Source organism: Pseudonaja textilis, chromosome 6 (genome assembly GCF_049901715.1).
Source record: "Pseudonaja textilis isolate UNSWEBS1 chromosome 6, rPseTex1.2, whole genome shotgun sequence".
Classification (NCBI taxonomy): Eukaryota; Metazoa; Chordata; class Lepidosauria; order Squamata; family Elapidae; genus Pseudonaja; species Pseudonaja textilis.
This window is the reverse complement of record NC_141995.1, coordinates 32,949,225-32,968,653: the sequence shown is the minus strand read 5'-3', so window position 1 is coordinate 32,968,653 and position 19,429 is coordinate 32,949,225. Positions and strand designations below refer to the sequence as shown.

The window sequence follows — 19,429 nt, the reverse complement described above, 5'->3', positions numbered from 1 at the left end:
GCTTTGATTGTTTCTTCATCTATATATGCTTTCATTTTCAATAAATAGCAATAGCACTTAGACTTATATACCACTTCACAGTGCTTTACAGCTGTCTTTAAGCAGTTTACAGTACAGAGTCAGCATATCACTCCCAACAATCTGGGTCCTAATTTTACCAACCTCGGAAAGATGAAAGGCTAAATAAACCTTTAGCTGATGGGAATCAAATTTCTGGCAGTCAGCAGAATTAGTCTGCAATACTCCATTCTAACCACTGTGCCATCACGGCTCTTTTTGTCTAAAGGTATAAGATACATTGGGATTTCCCAGCTTTTTCATTTTGTTCATAACATATTATTAAACCATGTTTTTTTTTGCCTAACGTATGAACTCACTTATTAAGTTGGAACTAGATGAGAGCTTTTTCAAAAAATATATTGAAAACAATGGGATGTTTGTATTAGTGAAAGCCACTTTATTTTCATTATTACTTCCAACAAAAAGTACACATAGCATAATTTGAAGAAACATTTCATAAATTTTGCAAACAAAGCAGACCCAGTTTTTCCATCTTATTATACTATAGCTGCTTAGCTTTCTTTAAACATACTGTTGGTCTGGTTGGAGCTGGTGGGATTTTGCAAGCACTGCCCGAGAACTTGAGATGAAGGCATTCCCAGGTAAACCAGCAACCCATTCATATTGTAAGAATTAAGGAAATTAATATATCCTACTGGATAAAAAAACCATTAGCAAGGATCATCTATAGGGCTTTGATATATCTATGATCAGTCCTTTTTTCCAAATTCAAAGATACGGTAGCATCTCCAGATTGTACCAACAAGAGAGTTCCAATGGCTCTTTCCTCCTATCCAATTATTAACGGAGCTTTTTTTCTGTCTTTTCTAGTCCATTGAAAAAAATATGGGCATTTAGTTATTTGTCTGGCTAACATGTATGGACAGAGTCCCAGAATATCTTACAACCAGCCAAATTTCAACTCAAGTTTGCTCAGAAGTAAAACTCTATTAATAAGTCTAAATTCACAGAACAAGTTTTTGTGTGTATGTGGTGTGCTACCTTTTTATTATTACTAAAAATAATTCAAGGTTGCTTTGATTCTTTATGAACAAATGTGCTGCTAAGGTAAATAGAGTGTGACTCATTGCCTTTAGCCCTCTGGAAGGTGGAAGAGATTTCTACCCATATGCAGAAGCATAGATATAAATAAGCCTATATATATTCCAGAATCATCTGTGCACAGAATAATGATAAGGTAAGGAAAGTAACTTATTCTGTTTACTATACTAAGTGAAAGAAATCAATAATAAATCTCATGATGGTTTCTACTGTACAAAACAAAATTTGGTAATCAAAATAGTTACATTATTTTTAAAGATAAGCTTTCATACAAAGGCATTTTCCCTGGAGTTAATTAATTTAAATGTAAGAAAAAAATATAAGAGAAAAAAAAACTCTGTACCCTGCTACATGGTGCAATCCAGTATCCTGTGGCAAGAAATGGAAGGCCCAGTGCAACAACCAGCACAACTAGACACTTGATAGCTATGGTCTGTTCCCTTAATCCTGAAAGGTTTTCATACCAGATGGTCAACAGCTGTTGCTGACAGTTAGGATGGGCTACAAACTATGGGAAAACAGAAGAAAAATCAAGTTACACAGAACTCTAATTAGTTTTTTGCATCATTGCAAATTTCTTTAAAATACAAGTAGTTCTTGACTTGTGATCACAATTGAGCCCAAAATTTCTGTTACTAAGCAAGACAGTTGTGAATTTTGCCCATTGCCTTATCAGAAGGTCACAAAAGGTGATCACATGACCCCAGGACACATCAAATCAATGGAAGCAGATTTTTAAACTTTCATATCTCATTTAAATCAGAAGCAACTTACATCTAATTTATGTCTCTGCTGAATGCTAGCTACATCTGGGGTACCATGTTTAATGATGCTAAAATATGTTTTGATTTATGAGAAACAAAATATAAAGCTGAGTAGAGGTTATTTCTCCTCTTGTGGATACTGTCACTGGGAGATAAATTTTAAAGCCTATTTCCAAGAACTGAGTTTTCAAACTTAGTTTGATGCAACAGAAGTATATAATGTCTATAAGAGTTAATTCACTTTGGAAAAGAAACCAGAATAAATTTTATTTATTCACTTTTTAAAGCTGCCCATCTCAGTCAATGACTCTGGGTGGCTCACAGTTAAAAATAATTATTTTGGATCCAGTAGCAGTCATATATTATTATTCTTGTGGGGATTTTATTGCTTTTGTACTGCCAGCATTAAATGTCTTTTTGGCTTAGACATACATTAAATCTCTAATGTAACAGCTGGATGGAACAGGGGAAGATGTAGGGTGGCCTAGACACTTGATTAACACAAAAACAAAGGAGCACATTGTTGCTAAACAAGTAAAAGTATTTTTAAGTTCTATTTTTATAAATCAAAGCTCTAGTCTACTGCAAGGTAAAAACTGTTTGTTGTACCAATGAAAAAGTTTGTTTCAAATTCTGTAGCTGGGTGAGAGAATACATATTTTGAATGTAGAAAATCCTAGCACAGTGCCCATGGTTATCTAGGCAGATTTCTGTGCTGGCTGAAGCATACAGTCTCAGTTCAGCAAAGATAGCGCTTACAGTGTAGCACAGAAACTATCTGGTCCATTTAAATTAACAGTCTAAACCAGGGGTCTCCAACCTGGGCAACTTTAAGACTTGTGGACTTCAACTTCAATTCTGGGAGTTGAAGTTCACAAATCTTAAAGTTGCCAAGGTTGGAGACCCCGGGTCTAAAAGATTCCTTGTTCTTGCTTTCAGAATACTATACAAGCTAAATGAGTCTGTTTTTATCAAAAACAGCCAGAAAGAACAGGAGCATCCTAATGAGAAACCCATTGTCTATTACATAATCATAATCCAAGTTTGATTATAGATTGATTATTAAAACCAAGTCCAGTAAATACAATACATTCCATCAAACCAATAATGAAATGGCTAACAAGGTTCAGGTATTATTTTTAAATTCCATCATAAATTACACTTATAACTCTATAAAAATTATAAAGGTTTCAAGCCTTATGCTCTGCATATTAAGTAATGTTGGCATTGTTACTGGGAAAAATTGTGTCTTTTGATTATGTTGCCAGTACAAGTTGGTAGTTTTATAAGATTATCAGCATCTAAAACTATATATTAATAAATCTGCATGTTGCCACTTAAATCTAATACTGTTTTTTTTAAGGAAAATGCATTAAATTATAAGGCTCTCCAAATGGGATATTTGAAGCTATTAAAGACTTCCTACTGTATTAATTCTTATTGTTGTACAATTCCATCCTATTATTAGATATGTTTATTTAGCATGTTTCAAAGTTGCCAACATCACAGTAACACTTCAAAAAGCTCAAATGAGATTGGAGATAAAGCACTAAAATAAAAACAGTTGTTCTTTCTTTAGGTGCAAATGGATTTGTTATTTTGGTCATCAGTCACTATGTGATTTTTTTTTCTCATATAAGGGGAAGTAATTGCCTATAAATATATTAATAAAATTGGTTCATGTGCAATTAGGGAGAGGGAGGGAGGGAGGGAGGGAGAGCACAAACAGAATGTTGCAATACAGAGTGCATCTATTCAACATTCTAGACAGCTGTGCTCTATTCCTGGCTTCATCTCCTATCCATATGTCATTTTATGGCTATTCTGTAAGGAATCTTCTTACAGACAGGTAAGTATGTATGTGTGTGTGTGAGAGAGAGAGATTCTTTTTGCAAATGTTCAGTAGATGAGTTTCCCCAAAGTCAGAAGAAACTTTGCTTAGAGATATTGTCTGGTAATGAAACATCTGCAAGCAAGCAACCAAGCTTAGAGAGAACCAAGGACTCCACAGACAGATGTGTGTGTTTATGTAAATGGACATGATAGATAGATAGATAGATAGATAGATAGATAGATAGATAGATAGATAGATAGAACTAACAGAACACTGCTTAACCAATACATATTTCATATACTAAGGACAAAGATACAAACAAATTGAAGGAGCCCCTATGGGATCACCACTGTCACCCGTCATTGCAAACCTGTTCATGGAAGAATTCGAATCCAGAGCCCTGGCCAATGCCATCCACAAACCCAAACTATGGTTAAGATACATCGATGACACATTTGTGATTTGGCCCCATGGAAAAGAAAACCTAAACAATTTCCTAACACACCTAAACAGCACACACCCCAAAATCAAGTTCACCATGGAAACAGAAACAAACAACTACTATTCCTAGATGTACTAATCTACAAAAAAACAGATGGCACACTAGGACACAACGTATACCAGAAGAAAACACACACCAACTGCTACCTCAATGCCCAATCCCACCACCACCCAGCACAGATAAACTCCGTGGCTAAAACACTAATTACTAGAACCAAACGCCTGGCAGACAAGACACACATTAAGACTGAACTATGCACCCTGACTGAGGTACTGACAGCCAACGGCTTCCACAAAAGCAAAATCACCGGCTTGATCCACAAAAACACACTGAGACATAATAGAGACCCAGAAGATGAACAGACCTATGGAACAGCTGTCCTGCCCTACATAAGAGGTACTGCAGACAAAATCAGTAAGATACTACACAGACATCACATCAAGACTGCCTTCAAAACAGACAGAAAAATAGCAGCCATCCTTAGAAACCCCAAAGATAAAATTGACCTGGAAAACCAAGGCATATACGAAGTCCCCTGTGCATCATGCCCGGCCACATACATTGGACAGACCAACAGAAGAATAAGTACCCGCCTGGATGAACACAAAAATGCAGTCAAAAAGCTGGAACACACTTCCTCACTAGTCCAACACATGGAAGCCACAGGTCATAGCATCAACTTCAATGGCACCAAAACCCTAGCCACTATAGAAAACCCCAGCCACAGAATCATCAGAGAAGCCATAGAGATTGAAAAAAGACCAGAAAGCATGAATAGAAGAGATGATTCCACCAGACTGTCAATCATTTGGAAGCCTGCACTCACAAACAAAAAAATCTCCACACCACAAGCCAGGCAAACACCTGGGCACAGACAGATTCCCCCCTGATACCTCCAGCTCAAACACACCCCAACCAGGCACCCAGAAGAAACCTAGCTTCCTAACTAATGATAGCCGTCCATTTACCCGGAGCCAAGGTGCACTAAAGGCCTCCAATAAAGTAACACAATGTTGCCAGCCAATCAAGAGACAAAAAGAGCCAAAAAACACAGCAAACTCCAAGACCAATAAACACAGACCAAGACTCCTAACCAATCAGGGTGAAGAAAAAACCATTCTGGCACAGCAGTAGGCTGCCCCAAATTTAAATCTGAAACCACTATAAAAGCCTGACTCACAGATGAACACTATACAGAAGCCTAATGATGGCAGATGAGATTCTGCCGAAACGTCGCTACAACTTTAAAAGCACAACTACTATGACGTGGGAAAATACCCGAACAAAGCTGAATGCCATAGGTAGATAGATATAGACAGACAGATAGACAGTCCAAATTACAAAATCAGCTTTCCATTTAATTTAGCTAACTAAAGAGTTCAATTTAATTATTACAATAACTTTGACTTACAGCAACATAATAATTATAATTCAAGACATGATTTTATAATGAAGTCAGAGATCATATCATTCCTTTTCTCAGCCTGGTGTCTTTCAGTTGTTCCAGATTACAATCCCTGATCTCCACACCCAATTTACTCTACATCTACCTTTTTTTAAATGTTCAAGTAAGCAGTAAAACTCTTTGGGGAGGGCTACCCTTGTCAAGAACAGCACACACTAAAAGAAGAAAATTGAATCTATTAATCTTCCACTCTCTTTCTATGGCAAAATCAATTCCATTTCACTTATATAGCAGTTTTAAAATAAAGATAAAATTCCTTTGGCACCAATTGATTTTTTTTTCTTCTTTTTAATCTCTCGTACATCAGGGAGTCAACTTTTCTGAGCAGGTGGCATAAATAGGTTTTAGAGTTCCACTCACTTGTCCCAATCCCAATAATTAGGTTTAAACTAGCATAAACAAAAGAAAAAAACCTTCTCCCTCTCCATTAACATGCCATGTACTAGAGGCTTCAGTAAAGGATATTAGCAGAAAAGACAGAAGGAAGAATCATTAATGGAATCAAACTGTCTTCTCAAAGCAATTCAAACTGAATCCAAAATAAATCAGAACACGTTCTCATTTCTGACAGTGGAACTTCCTTCCTTCCTCCTGAATACCTTAGTATTTTCAAGCCGCAATTATTATTGTTTTTTTTTTTACCCTCTACCACCTATTTTAGGGTCATCATTAGGGTTTCTGCTGTGGATCTTTTCACAAATATGCCTTTAGCTACTATAATTGAAAACTACTGTCACACACAGAAAGTTACAAGTACACACTTGTATTTCCTTCCAAAAACCCAGGGTAGAAAAGAAAAGGATGGGAGTTGGATGGCTATGAAGCAAGGGAAAGAGAGAGGGTAACTAGACAGGAAAGGAAGGAAAACAGTGAAACCTGGTTCAGCTACAGATAGTCTTTAACTTGAAACCACAATTAAGCCCAAAATTTCCATTGCTAAGCACAGAAATTTTTAAGCGAGCTTTACCCCATTTTACAATACTTTTTGCCATGATTGTTAAGCAAATCACTGCAGAATCATGAGGTTGTTAAGTGATCTGGTTCCCCTCACTGACTTTGTTTGTTGGAAGCCAGCAGAGAAGGTTACAAATGGTGATCGCATTACCCCAGTCAGTGCAACTGTCATAAATACATGCCAGTTGCCAAGTGCCCGAATTTTGATTACGTGACCATAGGGGCACCACAATGGTTGTAACTGTGAAAAACATTCGTAAGTCACTTTTTCCAGTCCTATTGTAACTTTGAACAGTCACTAAAATGAATGGCTGTAAGTTGAGGACTACCTGTATTACAAAAACAGCTAAGATTCACAGCAGCAGGGCTGAGCCTAGCTCATTCATCCATCCTTATAGTGCTATCTACAGCCATTGGCACCTCCACCAATGAGATCCTGCAGACACTGACAGGAAGTAACTGAACCACAAAGGTTTTCAGTAAATTTCAGAAAATTGACTCATCCATTCTCACCAATTCAGATATCATTACTGGAAGGAAAGCTCTTTTTTTCTACTGAGAAACAGTACTATTCAAACTTGAGAGACTCACCAGCTCATAGCATTAACTGCTCTGGGGGCATTTGTTTGTTTAAGGGTGATATTAAAACATCACATTTAACAGCATACTTTCTATATGGGTTCACTGGGGTTCACTTCACTGGGTTATGAACATGCACATAATGCAGTTTAAAAGATTCTCAAGTATTACAAAACAGGACTTTTAGTAGTAAAATATGAGGACCAAAAAAGGCCTTCTGCTAATCTGTGCCTGAAGAACATATATTCATTTTTTTTATGGGAAGACCATGCACATTTATGCTGTACTTTTCAAACTCATCCAGGAATGAGTATGTTATGGACCATGTCATACTATCTTACTGCTTGCTGCCTAAACTCTTAATTTTACCCTATTTTGCTGAATGCAAATTAGTAAGAAATGATCAGCATTTCTCTGGAGAATTCCATGCCAGCAAGAGAAAGTCATTAAGTATACCATTGAACTTGGCTTCCTATAGATCATTTGTACTCCACTAAACATACGAGCAGGAAAGAAAACAGTATAGGATGAGGTAAAAAAAAAATGCTTAGTCAAAGAATCAGAGGTATTCCATTAGCACGCTTCCTCTCAAAATAGAAAGTCCTTGAACATCACATATATTATCAAGAATTTTAAAATGCATCAAATGTTTTAACAATGGTTGGTTCTAAGGACTTTATCCACATTTAATCAGAGTTGGGCATCTTAGAAAGCTCTCTTTAGCAAGTGACTGGCTTAAACACATTAAGATTTATATCAGAAGCCATGAAAAAGCATGCAGTCTCTGAGAATATACTATAACGGTGAATGCAGACCCATTCAGTTAAAAATAAATCTAGGTGTCATTGTAGTTCCATCCTGTAATCATCTGCCGGTAGAGTATCAGGAGTAATGACCCAAGGTAATCAATAATGTGATCCAGAAAGCATTGGCATTTAATTTTTTTTATACTTGTTCTTTTTTAAAAAATAGAAACCTATTCTTAGCAAGGATTTGTTTTTCAATTTTTGTCTAGAAATATTCCATACATCTCATCATAATAGATACAAATACAAGATGATCAACAACATCGTTTCAATCCTGATTTTTTTTCTGGAAGCAAACTGGAAAGAATAAAGCTGCATTTTGGTATGGGCATGATTCAGCATTCCATTCTGAAAAAGTGGCACAATACTTGCTATAACAGTATTGGGCATTTTTCAAGACAAGTACCATTTTGGATATAACAACAGTGTCATTATTATATGATATATAGTTAAATCTAAGCATAGTTTACACAGACAAAATGTCAGCTCAATATAAGCAAATGCATGTATGTGCATATATGTATGGGTGCAGTGATGGGATTCAATTTTTTTTACTACTGGTTCTGTGGGCGTGGCTTGTTGGGCGTGGCAGGGGAAGGATACTGTAAATCTCCAGTCAGAGGTAGCATTTGCTGGTTCACCAAACTACTCAAAATTTCTGCTACCAGTTCTCCAGAACTGGTCAGAACCTGCTGAGTACCACTTATTATTACTTGGGATTATATTTTTATCTATATTTTATTATGTGTTTTTATTGACTGAGTATTGGTGATGAATGCTGCCCTGATCATTTGCCTCTGTGTGATGAATAAAGTGGAGATACAGAAATGAAAAATAAATAAATGATGATGTAAGATTCTTGTAGTTTTATCAGTGAAAGGGTTTTTAAAGAAGTTTCTCTGTTGCATTTGGCATTTGTATTACTCTGACATCTAAACCTTGTGCATTTAAATGGAATTGAACTTCTATTAATGCCACAATTAATAATCTGGAAAAGGAAGCAGGAGGAGAAAAAAAAAGAAGGGTGGTGAGGATAAAAAGTTGCAAGTTAGTCTTCTCCACTTTCAGTTTAAGGCAGCAAGAATATTCTAATCTGGAAATCCCAGAAAAACATTTGGAAAGCAAAGAATAAAGTAGAGAACCCAAAGACATATTATGCAAAGTGAAGTCTAAAACCAAACCTGGAAAAATATGGAGGTACATAGGGAAAAATTGAGGGTGAACAGCCATTTACCTGTCTTATCTGTTGCATTTGGCATTTGTATTACTCTGACATCTAAGCCTTGTGCATTTAAATAGAGTTGAAATACACAGTACATAGAAATCATTGTAAAAATCATTCCCTGTATCACATCCAAATATTTACATCTGAGTAAAATGGCAATGGAATTAAAATCAAAATAAGAATACAACATCCTCTTATTTATTAAAAAAAAATACAAATTCTGTTACTGATGCTGAAAATAGAAGCACAACATGGTTGTTTCTTATCTTTAAAGGTTTTAATAGCCAAAAACAAACATACATAGAGCAGTATTAATTGGATTGTATATGACAGTGCTATCATCTTTTAAAAGGCCAATTTCATTCCTATCTTTGACATCAGTTTAGCAGCATATTTTTCCAACAGAGGACAAAGATAAAATTGACACTAAAACGTTTAAGATTATTAATGCATGCAGGTTTATGACAGAGTCCACTAGATACATTGTTTGAAAGATAATTCTTTACCTTTTTGACTTCATATTTAATAGCCAGCTTTACACGACTCAGTGAAGCCCTGTGCCTCTGAACTTCAACTGGCTCTGCTTCCAAATCTCCATTTAGAATGGCTTCCACCTCTTCAGAATCCCGACAGAGATCAAGGACACCAACAACAAAGTCCTTGCATTGCATAGACAACTTACGGTAATCATTCTAGAAGAAAGAAATAAAACAGCTTCTGAGCCTTTAAGTCACATACAGGCATTGCCCTAAATCATTTAATGGTTATCTATCTTCCTAACTTGGACATATTTTCATAAGGGTTGCCTTTTTCATGTTATTTAAATGATATTTTACAGTGCACAGAAATGCATACACATATGAGAGATAAGTACGAAAGACATCTACGTGTAAAATAAATTATTTGTTAGTGGAAAAACTTCAATAATTGCAAAAGAATGATATTTCGGTAGATGTGAGAGATTATGGCACATACAGTGATGGAAGGTTTTTTTGGAAAAATAAACATGGCTTCAGCCCTGTAAGGATTTTTAGCTTAAAAGTTTATATTGTAAATCAAATATTAAGGAAAGCAAGACAGGCATGACAGGTTCAAAAGGTCCATTGTAAAGCCTTTACATTCAATGATGAATCACTATAACCAGGTGAAGATTCTTTCAGCATACTGCATACTGCAGAAATACACTTTAATAAATCCAACTATAACACAATCATGTATTAACAGATGTGTTAAAGATGATTAGGGGACTGGAGAATAAAACATATGAAGAACAGTCACAGGAATTGGGTATGCCCCGTTTAATGAAAAGAAGAATTAGGGCTATATGGTAGCAGTGTTCCAATACCTAAGAGACTGCCACAAAAAAGAGGGGATCAACCTGTTCCCCAAAGGCCCAGATGGCAGGACAAGAAGCAATGAATGGAGACTATCAAGGAGAGAACCAACCTAGAACTAAGGGAAAAATGTCCTCACAGTTAAAACAATCAGTGGCACAGTTTGTCGCCAGAAGTTCTGACTGTTCCAATAATGGAGGTTTTTAAGAAGAAATTGGACAACCATTTGTCTGAAATGGCACAGGGCCTCCTGTTTGAGCAGGGAATTGGACTAGAAGACCTCCAAGGTCTCTTCCAACTGTGTTATTCTGTTAAATGGGGAAACCATGACTTTGACAATGTACTGTATATCTTCGTGTAGTGTTTCTTCACTTTAAAACTTTAAGATGGTTAAAAGTAAAGGTAAATGTTTCCCTTTCCAGTCATGCCCGACTCTAGGAAATAGTGCTCATCTCCATTCCTTAACAGAGAGAGCCAGTATCATGGAAAGACATTTCCGTGGCAATGTGGCCAGCATGACTATAAGCTAAGGAACATGAAATGCTGTTACCTTCCCACCAAAGTGGTATCTATTTATTTACTGATATTTGCATGCTTTCAAACTGCTAGGTGGGCAGGAGCTGGGGGCAAGTAACAGGAGCTCATCCCATCAGGCAGCACTCAGGTCTGGAACCCAGGCTGTTAGCTTTCCAGCTGACAAGCTCGGTGTGTTTAGCTGCTGAGGCATCGCACCACTGTAAGTTTGGTTACAGAAGACCAAGTATTCTCTCTACAGAAGGTTGAAGATTAAATTAAGACATTAATACCACCCCCTCCTCCAAAAGGATTAAAATAACCAGATCAGTTCAAAATGTCCAGTACAACTTGTGTTCAACAATTGTTTCACTTTATGCACTCTTAACTGCTTTAGTTATATTCCCCAATATTAGCTCATACACTTGGCAAGAGGAGAAACCTGGCAATGAATCAGCTTGCAAACTCATCTCAGACTAAAGTGCTGTGGTCAGCAATACATTAGCCTTATTTGTCATAAGTTATAAAGCTCTAAGTGATCGATTGCAGGAACTGAGTCTTTAAGGAAAACTCATGGCTGTCAGGTCTGGTTTAATTTTTGGATCCCCCCCCCCCCATTTGTTCCGTATTTGCAGCATTCTATAATATCTTACTAGATAAAGGGTTTGATAAAACTCAACCATTTACACTTCTGTTTCATTTTGGATGATGTTAAATATATTGCCCAACTGTAAATTTTAGATGTTTGTATAATTTACAGTCACTCTGGCTTATTATGAGAAGTTAAGGCTAGAGGAGAAACCATTTTCACAAGTGTTGCATGAAGTTACAGAAATAAAATGGATAAATAGCAATAGCACTTAGAATTATATACTGCTTCACAGTGATTTACAACCCTCTTTAAGCATATTGCCTGACTCAGGCAACAATCTGGGTCCTCATTTTACCGAGTTTGGAAGGATGGAAAACTGAGTCAACCTTGAGCTGGTCAGGATCAAAGGAAATAAACTCCTGGCAATGTGAGCAAAGTTAGCCAGCAACACTGCATTTTAACCACTGCGCCACCACGGGTTTTCATTCTATAAATGAGGGAAAGAAAGCCCCCCCCCCCAAAAGCAGTGTTGGATAGAGAGAACATCCACTTGATAGCGACTTGGAAAACACAGCTGATTCAGAATGCAGTAAGGCAAGTACTTGCAGGCATGTCTCAGTATGCCAGTGTGACACTTTTACTTTGCTAGTTGCACTGGTTACCAGTTGTCTACCAGGTGTGATTCAAGGTGCTGATTCTCAGTAATAAAGCCTTTCATTGATTACAACAATAGATATTCATAGGAGCATTTTTCTCCAATCGTTTCTTCCCTTTCTGTAAGATAGGTTGACATGACTCAGTCCCATCAATAAAAATCTTATGGGGCCCCAAAGGCATGTCTTCTCTGTTGTCATTCCTGCACTCTGGATAGCATTCTTGGAAATCCCTATAATTCCAGCCATGTTCTTTATGATAGCTTTAAAAACCTGGCTTTTCTAGCAGGTCTAGCTCAGGGCAATTATAAATTTTAATTTTTTAAAAATGTGTCTGATATGATTATGATTGTATGCTTAGGGTCTCCTTGAATTACTAGCTATCAGGCAGACTAATAAAATGGAAAAATAATGAACGATTATGTGCTAGGCTTAGCAACATCAGCATATTTTATTTCAAACAAAACAAATGATTTTCTTAACATTGCTCCTTAATATTCCTTAATTCTTTAAAAGTATTTAAAGAACAAAGGCCTGTTCTCTGTTCTTATATTATTTAACTGAGTATAGCCTGCAGCTTTCCTTTTAATGTATAATCATGAAATTACCTGTAGCTTTTTTAGATTAAAATTTTTTATTTTAGATCTGTTTTCAAATGAGTTTTAATCTTTTAAAAATATTTTAATCTTAGTAACTTAAGGTGCTGTATTAAATCTTGCATTTCTTAATATTTTTCACTTCTTGCTCTGAATCTAAGCTTTTAAATGGCAGAAAAATACATGCATTGCTTCTAAAGAATTAATAGCACCAAAATAATTTGGACTTATTTCCAAGAAAGTAGAATTTGAAAATATAAAATGAAACCAAGTTGCAAATATCAGCTCATTCATTTTATTACAATCACATCCAGAATCTCTTTGACATCTCTGAATCCTGCAGCATTTCATTCTGAACATGCCCTAAACACTGTTTAAATTATGTTTAAATATATATGAAAAAGCCAGATCCCATTGAAATCAGGAGTGAATCTCATTATAGTTGCTACCTGGACAGTAATCCCCCTACATATTACTGTGATTGATGGGGAGAGAGAAACCGAACAATACAGCAGTCACCTTTGTACTTAATGTTTCATGATGCTTTTTATTGAAATTTCAACTAATCTTAGAATTGTAATGCTATATTGCCATTCATGTCTTAATTGTGATTTATCTGTACATTGCAATGGACACTTGCAAGCTATAACTTAGTTAGAGGTATATAAGACACTGTGGTTGGGTTTATATATTGCATTGAGACATACAATAAATGTAATTGCTTTCTTTTCATATAGGATGATGTCTAAGCCTACCCACTGAACGAAGAAAACATTTTCACAGTGTTGAAACAAAAAGGAGTTTCCACCATAGCGGATGTATTCCACCACTATGAGGATGTATCTTTCAGTGCAGCCCACAAATGAATGCCAAACAGACTGAGATAATAAAAAGACATGGAAAAGGAATGGTGTTCTTGTACATACTGAAAAGCTGAGCTGAACCTGGCTCTCCAATATATATGAGAAAGTTCTAATAATAACCACAGCAGTAAACAAGAACGTAGGAGATCTGAGGCCGTTGAAATGACAATTAAGTATGATCTTACAGTTCCGCCTACTTACATATATGTCATTATATCTAAAGTAGTACAAAGGTTTCTTTGCACCATAGCTGCTAAATCAAAGCCATATGATTTAAACTGCCCAGAAATTACTACGCCACAATAAAGATGCCAGAATATATAACATGTGTTACCATAGATTCTATACATACCTTGCTAAGTTCCACAATAGGAGCCTAGTATCAACTCTCAATTGAGCAATTACATAAAGCAAGGATCTTTGTAAAATGGCTAATACATTTTAAAATTACTTTGCAAATAATATACCAGGAAGGCTCACCTACAAGGTCTATAGAAATTTAGAGTCGATTGGTTAAATTGCTATCAACAGTGACAATTTATTTCTAACTATTACGTTGTTATCATGTTCCTATAGCAATGGATCTAGAAACTGAGACCAACCACTTCTCCTTCACTTAGAAAATGGTTTGAAAGCTGCTTCAAAGGGCCTGCCACTGAGTTGGATCTGTTTTAACTAAAATATATAACAGGTCAACAAAAAGCCATTGCATTAGATTTAGGCATTTCATAGCACACAGGAAACCTGTATTCAGCCTAGCAAGAGAAAGAGAACACAGGAAGAAAATGTAATGCTCTACCACTGACATGCTTGTTTTTTATTTTTTCCAGCAAAAGACTTCAACTCAGCCAAGAGCCTTATTTTATTTATTTAGTTTGTATCATTTATACCAGGGGTCCCCAACCACTGGGCCCTGGACCAGTACCGGTCCGTGGATCATTTTGTACCGGGCCACAAAGAATGAAAGTAGGGCCTACTTTGCTTGGGTGCCACCATCTTGTTTAGACGGCGCTTGAGAAAGTACTTCCGGGTGAGCTTGTCAGTCGTCAGTTGGAAAGCGGCGTTTGGGTGCTGAAGGAATCCTCGCACCTTAGTTTCTTCGAAGGGGGGGGCGGCTTCGAATGAAGAGCCGTCCCAATGGCGGTGGAGTCTCGCATTACTCAGGAGAAGATTAAGAAAGAGACCGAAAAGCCCATCGACCATGAGAAGGTACAAAGGAGGAGTTGAAGGTGGTGGGGAGAAGCGGGGGACAGCTGGCTGGCCGGTCGCTCAGCTCTCCTTGCCTTGGTTGTGCGTGCTGATGCTGGTACCAGTCCGTGGATCATTTTGTACCAGGCCGCAAAGAATGAATAATCGTGAAACTGGTCCCTGGTACAAAAAAGGTTGGGGACCACTGATTTATACAGCCATCTCCCACAGCTTACTTGGGCTCTGGGCAGCTTACAAGATTGAAAACAAACTTTCTATGTCAGTTAGCATCTGCAGTATATGAAACTGCTGTTGCTTTAGAGTCATTATAGTTTTAAAAATTAGCCTTGCTAAGCACAATATAGGGTGAGAAAGGAATGATAAAAGCCAATTAAAATGTACAATTAATTAGTACAAGAGTCTGAAGCAAATTAAATTCTCCCTATCCCTAATTGATTCTGCTTTTTGATTAGAGCTCTCTCAGTAATTGCTCTTTTCCATAGCTCTCGTAAATTTAAGATCTAATAATCACAAGAAATACCCTAATGGATAGTTACTGCTATGCTTGATTTTTGTGCAGTAGGAACAACTTGCAGGTTACTACATCAACAAAAGATCAAAACTTATGAAGGCTTTGTAAATATAATTAGCTTGCACTCGACTGAACTGGATTCAAAATATGACATTTCTATGTCACAGTCAGTGGGCAAATAATTACTGCATTCATATATCAGTCTAAGCATTCCTTTAAACTATGGATTGTTCATTCAGCTAAAATAATTGGAATCACTATCCATTCATGTCAAACCAGAATGGCCAGGTTCACATATTACAAACAAACCTTGTTTGAACCCATTTTTTAAAATTTTCTTTCCATATGAGATGACAAATAACATATTTCTTCTAAAAAATTGTTTTGTTCAATTTCATTTCATAAATTATCCATTTTTATTTCTTCAACTGAAGAAATAAAGAAAAGAAGAAAACCTGCTTTATTTGAATCGCAGTAACAGAACATGGGTTTGTCAAAAACAGATCATGCCAAATAAATCTTGTAATATACTTGCATTTCAATAAGGCATTTGACAAAGTAAACCACTACCTATTTCTAGATAAGTTAGAAAAATGTGGGATATGCCACATCACCACCAGCTGGATTTGTAACTGGCTGATAAATCACATTCAACATGTAACCCCTAATGGAGCTACATCTACATGGAGGGAAGTGTGCAATGGGTTACCTCAAGATTCTGTCTTAGGACCAGTACTCTTCAACATCTTCATAAATGAATTAGAAGAGGGAAGAGAGGGAAACTCACCAAATTTGCAAACAACACCAAGCTGGCAGGAATAGTCAACACCTCAGAGGCAGAAGTGGTATTCAGCAGGCTCTGACCAGTTCTGGAGAACCGGTAGCAGAAATTTTGAGTAGTTTGGAGAATTGGCAAATACCTCAATGACTAGAGATTTTACAGTGTCCTTCTCCTGCCACACCTACCAAGCCACATCCACAGAACTGGCAGTAAAAAAACTTTGAATCCCACTACTGCTCAGAAGATAGGCTCAAGATCCAGAAGGATCTCAACAGAGTTGAACATTGGGCCAAACAAAATGAAATGCAATGCTGAGAAAAATAAGATATTATACTGAGGCAAGAAAAACCAAATGCACAACTATAGAATAGGTGGCTTTTTTGGTGGCTGCAGCACACTGCTGACTCAGTAGCAGTAACTGCGAGAGGGATCTAGGAGTACTACTGGACAACCACTTAAATATAAGCCAGCAGTGTGCTACACCCGCCAAAACAACCCAATTAATCCAGGGATATAATCAAGATCACACAAAGTGTTAGTACCACTTCATAATGCCTTGGCAAGACCACACTTGGAATACTACATCCAGTTATGGTCGCCAAAATATAAAAAAAGATGTTGAGACTCTAGAAAGAGTGCAGAGAAGAACACTAAAGGTATTAGGGGACTGGAAGCTGAAACATATGAAGAATGGTTGCAGGAATTAGGTATGTGTAGTCTAATGAAAAGAAGGTCTAGAGGTGACATGATAGCAGTGTTCCAATATTTGAGGGATGCCATAAAGAAGAGGGGGTCAACATATTTTTCCAACCTAGAAGTAAGAAATTTCCTGACAGTGAGAATAATTAACTAGTGGAATGGTTTGCCTCCAGAAATTGTGGCTGTTCCATCACTAGAGGTTTTTAAGGAGAGATTGGATAGTAATTTGTCTGAAATGGTATAGGGTCTCCTGCTTGAAGAGGGGGTTGGACTAGAAAACCTCCAAGTTCCCTTCCAACTCTGTGATTCTGTGAAGAACTTAATCTCAGAAAACTTTGTTTTAAATGTCACTGTCACTGAGACAATCACTGCCAGGAGAAATATCTGCAGGGGTGTCAAAAAAAGTCAACATGGTTCATGGTTCATTCAATCATAGCTATGTCTCTTTTTCACATGCAGCACAATGAACATTCAAACGAGCAAGGCCTCTGTCTTTGAGTCTTTGACTCCCTTTCTCACCAGGATTGAGGTTTTCAGGTTTTTAGCACTTCCTTCCAAAACTAGTTTTGTCATTCTAACTATTGTCAGATAGTTAGGGGCTGCCAACAGTATCTAGACACATAAATTATCTAACAGAAAAGGCAGTTCCAAATCACATACAATAATGGATCACCTTAGCACAATAAAAAAAACCCTGCAAAGTAGAAAGGTCATCTATATATGCCGATTGTTCTATGTGGTTACAATTAAATCATATACAAAATTTTAAAATGAAATGATTAAACATCAAACTATTTAATCTGAATATAACAGCAGTTATACAAAACATCAAATTTGCAAATCGGTCAAGTTTTAATTTCACAGCAGTTGCTCCACATAATAAATATCTTTGAAACTAAACTGAACTGCATAATATGGTTGGACTCTGATTTATTCATTTCTGTGTTTTAAGGCAGTCCAATAAACATATGCAATGACCACCAATTTTTGCTCCTGCATCATCCCACAAATACAGACTCACACACAAATCAACGTGTATTTTCTTCACAGCTCTCTAGGCTTGGAACAGTTTCACACATTAATGAGTCTTCTGCCTTCTCATAATAATTTAAGGGAACGTTAATTTAAAAAGTGTAATCTAACAGTGACCCTGAAAAGCCCTAATGAAATGTTTGTTACAGTTGGAAAGATGCGTCATTTGTATAACTAATTTTGTTCACAATCTGTCTTTCCTGACCCATTTTTTTGTTTTTCAGTAAATGAAGATTTTCAGGGGGTAGAATTCTTATTTTATATATTAGTAGATATGGAATCTGAACAAATCCTTACAAAAAAGGAGCCAAATAAATAATGAAGGAAAACAAATTCAGAAAAATAGTATAACCAGCATTTTGTGATATTAAAATATATAAACACGGGGGTGGGGTGGGAATGAAAAGTAGAACAATTATACAAAATTTAATAGAATCATGAAACTGTAATATATTTCTATTATCCCAGCGACCATAATATTATTTAGATGGGAAAATGATAAAGGCATTCAGAATTCTTATAATATAAACTATAATGTTCAAAACATTAAGGTTTGAATGGGCATAAGAAAACTCATTTGTTTGCATACTAGAGCTCAACACAATTGACAAAGCATTTCCTCTTATTTCCCTTACAACAGGAATGCCAAACTCGAGTCGTCATGACATTGCCACATGACGTATCATGGCTTTTTCCCCCTCGGCTAAACCTGGAGTGGGCATGGCCAGCGCTTGATGCATCAGCCTGCAGGCCATGAGTTTGACACCTCTGCCTTACAACAACCACTTTGCAATGTACGAGGGCTATCCACAAAATAGATTACGTTTCCGTCTGTAGCAAGGAGGGGCAGAGCTAGCGTGGCCATGTTTGGTCTGTGCGTCCGCCGCTCAGTCTGCATCTAGTTGTGCTAGTGGGAGGTTCGTATCATTGCCTGTTATTTCACAGCAAATGTTTGAAATGTGTGCTGCAATTGAAAATCCCTCGAGTTGTGAGGTGCGATCAGTGATAAGGTTTTTGTTGGCAAAAATCCATAAATCGATTGAAATTTTTTGGCAACTGTGTGAAGAGTATGGGGACAACATCATCGCTGAAGGTGGAGTGCGCCAATGGTGCATTAAGTTTAAAAATGGCCGAACTACGGCACTCGAGAAGTCCTGAATGCTTTCAAGTAGGAGATTTTTCCTCATCTGCCCTACAGCCCCGATCTTGCACCAAGCGACTACCACTTGTTTCTGAGGACGAAGACCTGGCTTGGAACACAGCGCTTTGACGCCTGAGATTTGAGCCAGTCAGTCACGCACGCCTGCAGTTCCGCATCGTCGTCAAAGTGCTGTGTTGCCAAAAAATTTCAATCGGTTTATGGTTTTTTGCCAACAAAAACCTTATCACTGATCG

The 19,429-nt window shown here is 37.0% G+C and overlaps 1 protein-coding gene and 1 long non-coding RNA gene across 2 annotated transcripts in view; one reads left to right on the top strand and one right to left on the bottom strand.

Annotated features, from left to right (window-relative positions):
* The window catches only part of TRPC3 (transient receptor potential cation channel subfamily C member 3), a 47,114-nt gene that overhangs the window by 16,536 nt on the left and 11,149 nt on the right, over positions 1 to 19,429 (bottom strand). The window contains exons 3-4 of the mRNA XM_026697990.2: positions 9,758 to 9,943; positions 1,466 to 1,630 (exon numbers count right to left, since the gene is read on the bottom strand). Coding sequence (XP_026553775.2) covers positions 1,466 to 1,630; positions 9,758 to 9,943 — 351 coding nt within the window. The remainder of the gene's footprint in view (positions 1 to 1,465; positions 1,631 to 9,757; positions 9,944 to 19,429) is intronic.
* LOC148125443 (uncharacterized) lies at positions 8,236 to 13,847 on the top strand. Its single transcript, XR_015744129.1, has 3 exons — positions 8,236 to 8,348; positions 9,781 to 9,934; positions 13,677 to 13,847. It is a non-coding gene; the product is annotated as an uncharacterized LOC148125443 (long non-coding RNA).